Source organism: Podarcis tiliguerta, assembly GCF_965153285.1.
Source record: "Podarcis tiliguerta genome assembly, chromosome: 8".
NCBI lineage: Eukaryota > Metazoa > Chordata > Lepidosauria > Squamata > Lacertidae > Podarcis > Podarcis tiliguerta.
Window position 1 is genome coordinate 32,037,989 of NC_139541.1, and position 12,699 is coordinate 32,050,687.

Sequence of the window (12,699 nt, forward strand, 5' to 3'; positions counted from 1 at the left end):
AGGAGATTTTGAGCTCAAGAGCCCTCTTCCTTCCTGTGGTTTCCAGAAACTGGTATTCCGAAGCCTTACTGCCTCCAACTGTGGAGGCGGAGCATAGCCAACATGGTTCATATCCATTGATAGCTTTCTCTTCCATGAATTTGTCTATTCCTCTTTTAAAGCCATCTAAGTCGGCAGCCATCACTGCCTCCTGTGTGAGCAACTTCCATAGTTTAATAACTATGTGCTCCAGGAAGAAGAACTTTCTTTCATCTGTCCTGAACAAAGAGGGCCAACAAATGAGGGTGAACCTCCTCCTCACATTCACCAGTTCTTCTGCATCACATCTCCTTCGCATGCCACATTGGGTGACGCAGTAAGTTCTCAGCCTCATGGGTGAACCCCAGGCCACAACATCATCCTGCACCGTTGGCCCCAGCTTCCAGCGGCCTGGTACTCTGGTGACGCGAGAAGAAGTCATGCCACAACAGTTCCCACACAATGAGAGAAATCTAAGGAAAAAACACTGGCAGCTCTGTTGCTCTCCTGGGATAACTCAGTTGGTAGAGCATGGGTTCAAGCCCCAATTTCAGCAAAGGATTCCTGCATTGTAGGGGGTTGGACTAGATGATCCTTGTGGTCCCTTATGATTCTATTACTCTAAAATTGGCCACACCCACACCATACATTTGAAGCACATGGCCTTCCCCCAAAGAATTCTGGGAGCTGAAGAATTCTACACCCCCCCAACAGTGCTATAATTCCCAGTACCCTTAGCAAACTACATTTCCCAAGATTCTTTAAATTATGTGTTAAATGTGCTATAAATGTATGGCGTGGAAGTGAACAGAGTGGGCATTACATTTGGTACATCTTATAGTGCATGTTTCTCTCCTCAGAACCAAGTCCTGGTGAGCTCAATAGAACTTACTCCCAAATTAGGTGTGCATGGGATTGCCACCTTGATCCAAAAAGGGAGGGGAACACAGATTTCAAGAACGTTCTCCAAAACCCAAATTGGAGTGTTCTGAATTGGGGCAAGGGGGTTTCCCATATCCTTGTGTTGCTTTGCCTGTCACTCAATATAATTCAAGGTAGCTGGAGAATCTGGTCTTCTACTGCTTGAAATTAAGATCCAGTAAGAGACCCAGAAGTTTTTTCAATTTTGTATTTTGTTTGTTAATGCACTGTTAGCTCCAGGCACAAAGGGGCCTTCTGTCTCACAGCCAGCAGTTGGTTTTCAGAGCAGAAATACTCGCCATCAAAAGAACGGTAAAAAAAAGTTGTTCAAACACAGCCATACCGGGTGCAGGGAAGTTGTGGCCCAGGAAAATATATGCTGCAGCATATGCTTTGCATAAACTGAAAAATAAGATCCTTAGAGGAGAATGTGTGCATAGGAAAATATTTTCTAGCAAACCAAAACTAATCTGTGCTCTTCACCATGACAATTCCAGAAAAGAAAAGAAAAATCACAAAGTAGGCATTCATTTGCATTCTTTCTTTCTGGAACCACCCAAGTTAAAAAAAAAAAAAAACAATTTTGCGCTGATTCATAGCAAGTGCTCCTTTCAGAAAAAGAGAAAGAGCCGCTTTGCATTCTGGCAGGCAAACCGATCCACGGAAATAAAAAGGGACTCACTGGGTTGCACCTTGAAGGGGCAACCATATTCTGGGTTGCAAGTCATGCAACTCTACTAAACACGAATGTAGAGATGAAAGGGACTTTAAAAGAATGACTCCCTGGAAGGGCTTGCCCTCAAAGGTGGCATATGAGAGGTAGCTTGGAGTGCTGGTTTAATACAGTAGCTAAGAAACAGAGCTGTGAACCAGGAAGTCTCCATTTCGAATCTTGCTCCTGCCACCAACTCATTAGGTGGCCACAGGTAAGCTACTCTCTTTCAACCACATCCCCCATCTGCAGTATGGGGAATAATATCAACTTACCTTACAGAGTGCTGTGCATCAGATTCCAGGTGAAATGCTTCAAACACTTGAAAGTACTGTGCAAATTTTATTAATAAATAAGTAAATAAATGTTGTGGATGAGACCTGAGTTTTCATATTGCCTGAGCAAATGCCCCTAGGAACCCCCTAAAACTCTCCAGAGGATGCTCTCCAGCAACTGTTATTCAGAGCCATAACTACCCCCTGAACATGGAGGTTCAATATATCCACCATCATGGCCAATGATTTCATTTTAATGGCCTTCCTCCCAAAACCACCCAGAGCAGCAAACAAAAAAAGGTGCTAACAATTAAAATATAAAATACAATGAATTAAAATACTGAAAACATTTTTAAACAGTTCGCAATATCCTCACAGCTAATCATTTCAAGGTTGCCTTTAATCCTGTATATACAGGAATGTTTTTAGGTTCCCCCTAAGTGTTAATAATGACGGAGGTGGGTGTTTCCACTGCCTCCATTGCCACTTCTTGGTGCCATGTACAGCAGGAGCAGCTAACATGTGAGATATTTTGGACCACAACTCCCATCAGCCCCAGCCAGCACGGCAAATGGCCAGGGATTATGGGTGTTGTAGTCATAAGAACATAAGAAGAGCCCAATGTCCCCTCTAGTCCAGCATCCTGTTCTCACAGTGGCCACCCAGATGTCTGTGAGAAGCCTGCAAAGTCAAGTGCACTCTCCCTTCCTATATCCAGAAATAGGAATCCAGAAACACGATGCCTCTGACAGTGAAGGCAAAACATGGCCTTATCATTCATGAATTTCTTCCATTCCTCTTTTAAAGTCATCCAAGTTAGTGGCCATCCCTGTCTCAGTTCCATAGTTAAACTATGCACTGCATGAAGAAGTACCTTTTTTTAATCTATCCCAAATCTTCCAACATTCACTTTCACTGGATGACTGCAAGTTCTAGTATTATTTGCAAGAGGGAGAAAATATTTTCTCCATCCACTTTCTCCATGCCATGCATAATTTTATAGACTTCTGACATGTCCCTTACTTGCTTTTTCTGTATAGTTAAAGAATACCAAACACTGCAACCTTTCCTTGTAACAGAGGTCACTCCACAAAAATGTCCAACAACATCTGCAAGGCAACCATGTTACCTATTCCTGATCTGCAGCCATTCTGAGGTTATTGGGGGGCGGGTGTTTTTGTTTTTTTAAAAAAAGATAGCAAGTTTGGATTCTACTGTACATTCATATTCACCTTCCCTGCACCCGCAGAAAAATTTAATTACCATTAGAGCCAAACGATTTCCCCCCAAAGAACCCCGTTACAATACATTATTTACTGAAGGAGTCCTGGACCTTGCCAGCACACAGAACCTCGAATGTCGTTACACTTTATCTTCATTTCAAAGCCTTTGCACATCATCAGAAAAGCGAGCCCTGGCCCTTTACCAATGAACCAATCATCAATTCATCAACAGCGACACATTCCGCCGCTTTGCAATTTCTCCCAAAAAACAGAAAGCACACAAACGTTACATCGCTGAGATTGAAAGGGGGGGGGGAGGAATCCCATCAAAGGTCACTTTTTTATAATTATATTGGAATGAAGGTCCAGTGGTGGCCATGGCAGGAGACTTCAAAGCAGCCATACCTGAGAAAGTCATAACCCGATTCAATGTGCCCACCAGAAGGAAGAATGGCTCCTGGGAGGATAAGAGTATATTAGTCTTTGTATGTAATGGGTTTTATTGGACATATGGAACCAATCTAAGAAGCTGAGTTGCAACCGATAGGTTTGGGAGTAAAGGCAGGAATGCAACACACACAAAAAACAGTTTCCTGTATGAAACAACCACCACCTTTACCTGATTGGGTCACGGACGAGTCCCAGTTCAAAGTAAAATCCGATGACTCGCCTTCTTCAACTGAGGAGAGAAGAAGAAGAAAAGTACAGTAAGTTTCAGGGGGTAGGGAAAAAGAGAAACGGACCTGACACATTATTCAAAACAGCTGACCTGTTGAGTGGCCAACATGGTGCCCTCTCAATGTGGTGGGACTCCAACTCCCATGGGCTCCTGCATGGCCAATGGTGAAGGGTGTCCAACAACACTGAGATGGAAAAAGGTTGGGAAAGCCTGTTCCATGGAAAAGTTATTGCAATATCTGGAGGGCACCACATTTGATACCCTTGCCTTACACCACAGGAAATCCAGGGGGGTAAACTGAGAATTTCTGCAATTACATTTGGTAATGTGCTCACATGGAAACAAAAAAAAAAGTCTGACCGGAGACCCACCCAAGTCATTATTAAAATCTGCCTACAGTGCTTTCAAGTATGCAAGCTACACAGTGTTTTTTTCTGAGGGGATGCAAGGGTACGCATATCCCTAAACATTTTGTGAATCTAGGTTTGGCCTCATTGAGGGGCAGTATTTCAAAATGAGAGTATCCCTAACCATTTTTTGGGGGGGGGGAGCACTGAAGCCACTTTGGAATTATTCGTCCTCACACCCACCCTGTAAGATAGGCCACCCACACTCTCAGATCACTCAGAGAGAACTGAGGATAAATGAAGCTGGGATCAGATCCTTGATCCATATCAATATTTCAGCCCAGTGGGCCCAGCAAGTCTTCAGGTGTATTGTGCAAATGTTCAAGCCTTACTGTTTTGTGCTTTAATAGTGTAACTATTGGGGGGAAGGGGAACCGTTTTAGCTGCACTGCACAAAATTTTGGAACTGACCTGCATTAAAGATACTTTGCACATTTTGTTCCAATCAGGATAGCCACAGCTTAGTGCCTGAGGATATGCTTTGCATGCAGAAGGTCCCAGGTTCAGTCTTTCTCGTCCTCAGGCAGAGGTGGGGAAAACCCCTGTCTGAAACCTTCCAGGGTTACTGCCAGTCAGCAGGGACAAAAGCTTCGATGGACCAATGATCTGACTGTATGCAAGGCAGCTTTTTGTGTCCCCATCAATCTGCATCTCAAATGAACTGGTATCCCTTCAGCAAAGCCAGAGCAACCAGTAGCCAAAATGCCAGTTTGGCTGCTTAAGTTTAGAGGAAGCTTTACTACATTCAAATACAAAGTCCAATCTGTTTGCAAAGGAAATATACAGACAAGCTATTGGATCACAAGACACTCTGGCTCTTAACTGAACCTCAAATTGTGATTCTACCATATGGGCCACGGCAACACTTTAAAGTTTATTCACACACACAATTTCAACTGGGTATAATGGACATTTTATATATAGAGAGAAAGAGAAATCAGACCTTAAAGCAGTTATGGCCTTTAGATTAATTTTGTTTTATTTCCTAGAAGCCTATTGCCCCACTTTCCCCCATGGGCCCAAAACAACCTTGTTGCTAACCTACCAAATTGATGCAGAGGGGGTTAAAAAGAAATTGGAACAAAAGTAACAGACTTTTTAATATGAATGATAAATGTCCAATGTACTCTAATCAATACTCAACTATTGCAATTTATGGACTTTTGATGGAAGAGTATTTTTATGGCAGAACTACTGAACAATTTCAACTCTTTAATGAAACCAATATTTAGCCTCTTACGTTGGGGATCCTGCTATATAGTAACAAAACTGTATTGGGAGGGCGAGTGCCTGACTAACTGCTGTTCAGAACCATGATGAACAAAAAACAATGGGGAAATTTTTTATTCTGGTCCACAAGTTTCTGTACTTTATGTATTGCAAAGGTATCCCCCAAGTATGTAGGAGCTGCTACCTTATTTTGGGTGTCCCCATTTCACTCCCAAAATAATAGGTACTCAACCACCACAGTTCACTATTAGAGGAAATGGTATCTAAGTGCTAACAGTAAACACAGATAACCATGCATGATAATTTGCAGAACTTCACATCAGCAGCATGACTTTGGGCAGACACCTCAACTGCTATAGTCCTTAAGCAGAGGGGTCATTCAGCTTTAATACTGCAAGAAAGACACAGTGCTTTAGAAGCACCTCCGAAGCAAAGTTAAACACTTTTCAACAGACTGCCACGACATTGGTGTGCTTGGCTTTCCTCCTGAGCATATATGTGAAAGAGCTTTCTTTCACAACCCTAACACAGAAAATAACCCAGGGTGCGAGAAAGACAGAAAACAACTTTACTATCATAGTTCTAAACAACTCCAATTAATGTTCTTTTTGAGCAGACTATCTGTCTGAAACTAAAGGCCAATTTAGGTTCCTGGAGTAGTACAGGAACCATTTCCCCCATGGCTGATCTCATATACTCTGGTTAACATTGGTAGGATGGAATCGCAGGTAGGTTAAGAAACTAATTGTTTGCTTCCAGTGGCAACACCGTTGGGCTCTGGGGTTAGGGACAACATTGGTGAGATTGCTTCTCTATGCTGATCTCCCTGTCTATCCTACAAACATTACTGGAGTCGTGTGGGAAGCAGCCATGGGGACTCAGATCTTCCGCTGCTCAGAAAATGTATAAAATCAGACGTTAATCTTCAGCTACTAGCAAGTCATCCAAATGGGGAAATTATGATTTTGACACACATATAAAGTCAGGTCACACACAGAGACAAAGAGAGAGAGAGAGAGAGACTCTGATGTATTTTGTTCTCTTTTCCATTTACTTTTCGCCTTTGGAGGAAAGCGGTAATATTTCGCCCTTCTCACTAACACCATACATTTTAAACATTATGATAACACATTAAACAGTTATGGCTTCCCCCAAAGAATTCTGGGAGCTGAAGTTCGTTAAGAATACAGAAAACGGTTATGAGACCCCTGCTCACCTCACAAAGGCACAATTCCCAGAATTCCCTAGAAAGAGGTTTTGTGTGTTTTTTAACCACTCTGGGAATTGTTGGTCTGGAAGGGAAATAAGTGTCTCCTAACAACTCTCCACACCCTTAACAAACTACCGTTTTGAAACTTCTGAAACTTCTTTGGGGGAAGATAGGACTGTTTAAAGTGAAAGTGTAGTTTTTAAAATGTGTGGTGTGACTATGGCCTAAGAGATATTGCTGAACACAACTGAAGTGTTTCCCCATATTGGTGTCCAATTGGTACCCCCAACAATACAGTAACTGGTGGGGGCCAACTGGGAGGTGTGGGTGAAGTCATGGCTCACATGACTTAACACAGGCACTGGCTGCGGACAAAGAAATGTGACTGAAAGGTAAAAGAGAAAAGTAAGGGTTTGGGGTTTTTTTATAAAATAAAATTAAAAATGTAGCAATGACTGGTCTTTCCTTGGCACTATTCAGGCACAGATGAGGCCTAACAGGCATACTAAAAGACAAAAAAAATGCAGGCCAAGAATGTTACCTGCAACAACTCAAGTTATTCATGTGTTTAGCTACTTGCAGCATGAAACATCCATGAATGAAAACAAGCATGGGACTCTTGGGAACACACAAACATGGTGGCCACTCTGCTCACAGCACAGCAATGGACACAGGCATTTATTGAAGGAAAAAGAGACCATGGAACCTCTTAAAAGGTACAGAACTGAGTTGCTAGGTGTGCCCGTTTAGATCACCTTCAGATATCCACAGGCCTTCTGAGACCAGGCGAGAGGCTACAGAGGAAAGGGGCCTCCTCTGTGGTAGACCCCAAACACTGTGCAAGTCCACCATCTCTGATACCTTCTACATGACCAGCAAAGTCTATCCCCTCCAGCTTTTAAAGGTATTTAAGATGCTTTCAAATTAATGTTAGTCAATGTGTTTATTGGCTTGTTCAGTTTTTATTCTTGCACGTTTCACTTTTATTTTCAGCTGTTTGTGTTTTGCTGATAGTTGCAAGTCACAGGAAAATAGGAAACTGCCTAGTTATGAAAGTCTGGCAACTATTGCATATAGCTTTGGACTGTCGACATTGACCAGCAGTGACTCTCTGTGGTCTCAGGAGGTCATCCTCAGCCCTCCCTGGAGATGCCGAGGACTGAACCTGGGACCTTCTGCACATGAAGCATGTGCTCTACCACTGATCTCTCACAGGCATTTACATCAACGGGGAGAGCATAATTAACAGCAGCTTTTGCTGTCCTTCTATGGCAGTGAGGGTCTTCTGTACAACTGATAAAATAAAAGAGCTTTTTAGATCCAGAAATCTCAGCCAGATGGTCAGTTTGGAAGGCATAGCCAGTGTTGAGATTTGTCCAACTATCCCTTGCTGTTCCAGGATCGCCCAAGCATGACTGCCTCACTCTAGCTTTTCAGCTAAATGGGAGCCATATTAAAGCCCTTCCCCTGTCAGGACCGAAACATCTGCTTTTAGGAAAGAGTCTTTCCTTTCAAAGGGACAACAACCTCTCCCCACTCCAGTCTCCAAAAAGACTTCTGACCCATTTGAAAGATTCCTTCCATTCACAACCAGGACAGCTAAAAAAACGTGTCCACACCACCTTGCTCAACACCACTTCCCCAGAGCTGTTGACAGATTGCAAAACTAGGTCGGGTTCTTTCATGAGGAGAGAGATTCCCAGGAATGTCTCTGCTCAGAGTCTTATATGCTACACCAGACACCTCATGAAACTCCCAATGTGTAGAAATGCATCACAAGATTTGCTGCCACTGTCACCACATATTACCTAGTTTACACTACTCTTTTACATGTGTGGCTGTTTTAACTTTACTGGTAATCAGAGCCCTTGGGCTATTTTCAGCTTTCTGCTTTTTGTAGAAGGCCCTTAATTTGGATACCCTCTATGGATAAAGATCTATATTGCACATATTGTCTTCCATAGGTTAGGAATGGATGGATCTCTCAATTTCTGTTCCTCATTTTTTCAACCTCTAATTTCAGTTCTCTCCCTTTCCACACTCTTACGGTCGTTTTGTGTTAAAAATTCCACATGAAAAACTCACACATTTTCCATGCACATTTCTCCTAATATATGTAGTCTTTCTGCATGATTTTACCTAATGCATACACTCTTGAGTATCTTTTCATATTTATTTCAACTAATGTACACGTTTGGGGTGTTAGGATTCTGAATCTGGTTGGAGAACTACAACATAAAATCTGCAAAGGTGCAAATTTCAAAGTGTCCCACTTTACACATTGGTTCAGAAAGTGAGAATTTGATAGGTCTGAATTAAAACGTGAAGCAAACAAATTATTCCCACCTCTCTCAATCCTTACCATAGATTCAGTTATTGGTCAAGCATTGTGTTTAAAGAAGCCTTGTACTTAAGCAGTAGCAGAAGGAATTGCATGCAAGGAAACACATGGAATTCCATGTAGCCATGTGGCTGAGCTGGCACAGGAGAAGGACGAATGACCCAATCCTTCCTCTGTGCACAGCAAAGAAACAAGGGAGAGAAACCCCCCTCTCCCCCAGCATAGAAATCCAGCAGGCTGCTGCAAGACAAAGAGAGCTCTCCAACCTTCCTCTGCTAACCCCCCAAGAGGCTAGTAAACCGTTTTGAAGGCTAGTAGCTTTTGCCCACTTATTGAGGAGGGTGGCTTAAGAATATGTTGAATACAACTAACAAAAGGAATACCCACCAACACTTCCCCAGTGCTGCTGGTACACAGATTGCAGAACTACATTAGGTAGACCTGGATAACTATGGTACTTTCAGGTGAACATACCTGAAGTCGTCCAGGTGACAGCTTATAACCAATTCTGCAAAAACATACATGAGGAATTATCCATCAGTTACTTCAGGCATCTTACAAAGATATTTCTTTTTGTCTCTGTGACTATCGTTACAGAATTCATATTTTTAATGAGTTTTGCTTCTTTCTTTAATTAAAACTCTTTTACTGGTTTTTATATTGTATCCTTGGGACGCGGGTGGCGCTGTGGGTTAAACCACAGAGCCTAGGACTTGCTGATCGGAAGGTTGGCAGTTCAAATCCCCACGACAGGGTGAGCCCCCGTTGCTCGGTCCCTGCTCCTGCCAACCTAGCAGTTCAAAAGCACATCAAAGTGCAAGTAGATAAATAGGTACCACTCCGGCGGGAACGTAAATGGTGTTTCCATGTGCTGCTCTGGTTCGCCAGAAGTGACTTAGTCATGCTGGCCACACGACCCAGAAGCTGTATGCCGGCTCCCTCAGCCAGTAAAGCGAGATGAACGTCGCAACCCCAGAGTCAGCTACGACTGGACCTAATGGTCAGGGGTCCCTTTACCTTTACCTTTTATATTGTATCCTTACATTGTTTTTATGATGCAATGTTTCTATGTTCTGTGCTTAAGAGATTTTCACTATTCAGTGATTTAGAAATGCTTTTAAATAAACAACATTAAATGAATGAATATAGCCAACCAACACCCTGACATATAAAATGCATGAAGTTGCCTTATACTGAGTCTGACTGGCAGCATCTCTCCAGAGTCTCAAGAGACGTTTTTCCCCCCATCATCTGCTACCTGATTTCTACCATTCATTGAACGTATCACCTTCTGCATCAAAAGCATGGGCTCTGCCACTGAGCTATTGCTCTCCCCTAGGGCTGAGCAGAGAACCTCTGCCAGTTCAGTCCACCCCATACCACTGCAGTCTCAGGCTTCCCTATGAGCTGAAGTGGGAGGGGGAAGCAGGCCAGCACATAGCTAACAGCCTGACAGAAATGCCACAGCATCTGCAAGCAAAGGCAATACATCACTTGATTTAAGGACACTTTCAGGTTCAAGAATCTCCGGTCAGTAAGCTCTCCTTCGAAGCTCAACTGCTCTTTAGCTTTTGGAGGAGAGCTGAAGAACAGGCTATCGGGCATTTTCCTAAACCTCATTGCAAGACGCAGTGTGAGCCGTGGCCCTCTGCCAGTTTTTCCCTGCCACTCCTTAATGGGACCATTATGCATCACCCCTTTCATGGCTGAGCAAACCCATAAAAAAGACAAGGGGGGAGCATTTTACACAGCTTATTTAGCTAGTTCACAGCCTAAACTCACACAGGTTCTCCAGCAAAGTCGTAATGGGGATGGGCAGATGCTTAGATTTGGTGGATGCTTTGTTCTGTTGGCATAAACCAGCTTTCTGAATGGAGGAGGAAGAGGATATGAAATCCAGGCAGCTGAAGCCTGGTCAAGGAGGTAGGGGTGAAACACACACACACACACACACACACACACACACACATACACACACACACAATAAGTTAGCAGGGGTGGTCCAGGGCATTTGGCTGCCTGGTTAGAAGGACAAGGTGATGCCTCCCCATGCCAACACATGTTCAGAAAACCACACTGCCACTGAATGTTACTTCAATACAGGGAATGGGAAGGATCTTCCAACATACTTGAGCCAGCTATCTTAGGAGGCATACACGCACACACCTGCCTGCTCCAAATCCCTCAGAATCTGCTGCCTAAGGCACCCCCTCATATTGTCCAATGATAGGACTGGTCCTTACAGTTAATTTAGACTAAATGGAGAGGGAGGGGGCAGAAAGAAAGAAATCCAAGGAAGAAACAACAGCTATAATAGCAGCAAACAAGCGAGCAAACAAACAAACAAACAAAAAACAACACTAGCATGTTTATGCTGAGAAGATCAAATTATGGGCCATTAAATCCTCCAGGGCATTAGTATTCCACAGAAATCTGTCTCTTTCCTGCTTTCCAGACATAGAAGGGAAGAAATCAGAATCACTGCGACTTTGACTCAAATTCAGACATTATGCTAAACCATGGTTTAAGAACATGTAACTATGGTTTGGTGTGTGTCTGAATTGACAAAGGGCTGAAGCTCATATCATAATTTATGCCTGACCACGAATGAGACCATAATAGTAGTTCACATTGCTGACTCACTCCCATTTTGCTCTGGCCTGCTGGGAGCGACAAACAAGAAACTTTGGCCTATGCCACAGTTTCCATACATTTTCCTTCATAAAAATGAATCTGATATGTAAGTAAGAGCCAAGCCAAACACTCCCAGCTCACGAGGTGAAGTCCCTCCAGGAATGTACCATGCAAACAGGGATAGTGGTGCATTTTTGAACCAATCCCTCAAATTTGAAAAGAAAAACTATATTTAGAAGTATAGCCTATCAGGGAGAATAGTTCTTGAGACTGGGGATAGAAAACTTAGGGCCTCCCAACCGCTGCTAGACTACATCTCCTATCACCCTTGACCACTGGCAGTGCTGAGAATGACAGGAATCTGACAACACCTAGGGGGACACAAGTTCTCCAGGCCTACCCCCTCACCCAACTGTTAAACAAAACAAGCACACTTCATCTGTACACTTATGCTGCTGGTTTCATGCCAGCTTCACAATACAGTATTCTTGCTCTCCCACAACAATCTGAAGGAACTTCTTAGCCTTTTATGAAAGTGCTTTTAAGGAACAACATGGTACAGTGGAGAAGGGGAGAGGGTTTGGTTTTGATGTGGGAGATCCCAAGCCATAAATCTCTATGGGTGGTCTTGGTCACCCACAACTTAACACAAGTTTTTACAAGGCTGAGAACACAGAAAGCACTGTAACGATAATTAATAATATAAACAAACCCTGTATACTGGTGATGTCTGCTAGGAAGCCACAAGCCACTGGACTCAATCCAGTCCAAAATATGCCCCAGTAGCAATACAAATATTGTGCACATTCTAGCACTCTTATTATTGAAGGGCAAAACTGGTGTGAGCCACCAGACTTTGCTTTCCCAGTTTATTAATGAATTGCTCCCACAGATAAACTTTCGCTAAACTTACTTATGAGGGGTGGGGGAGAATACAAACAAGTTCAGCCCACGACAAGCTTCCAATTCCATTCTGTTTGCCTCTTATTAAAAATATAATGATATAAAGTGTTACAATTTTGTTCAACGGTAAAGCCCCATTAAATCAT

General features: G+C 43.0%; 1 protein-coding gene across 3 annotated transcripts in view; it reads right to left on the minus strand.

Moving 5' to 3' along the window:
• The window catches only part of ZNF423 (zinc finger protein 423), a 310,604-nt gene that overhangs the window by 236,063 nt on the left and 61,842 nt on the right, over nt 1-12,699 (minus strand). For all 3 annotated transcript variants that reach the window (XM_083451817.1, XM_083451816.1, XM_083451818.1), the window contains exon 2: nt 3,769-3,828. In XM_083451817.1, coding sequence (XP_083307943.1) covers nt 3,769-3,828 — 60 coding nt within the window. The remainder of the gene's footprint in view (nt 1-3,768; nt 3,829-12,699) is intronic.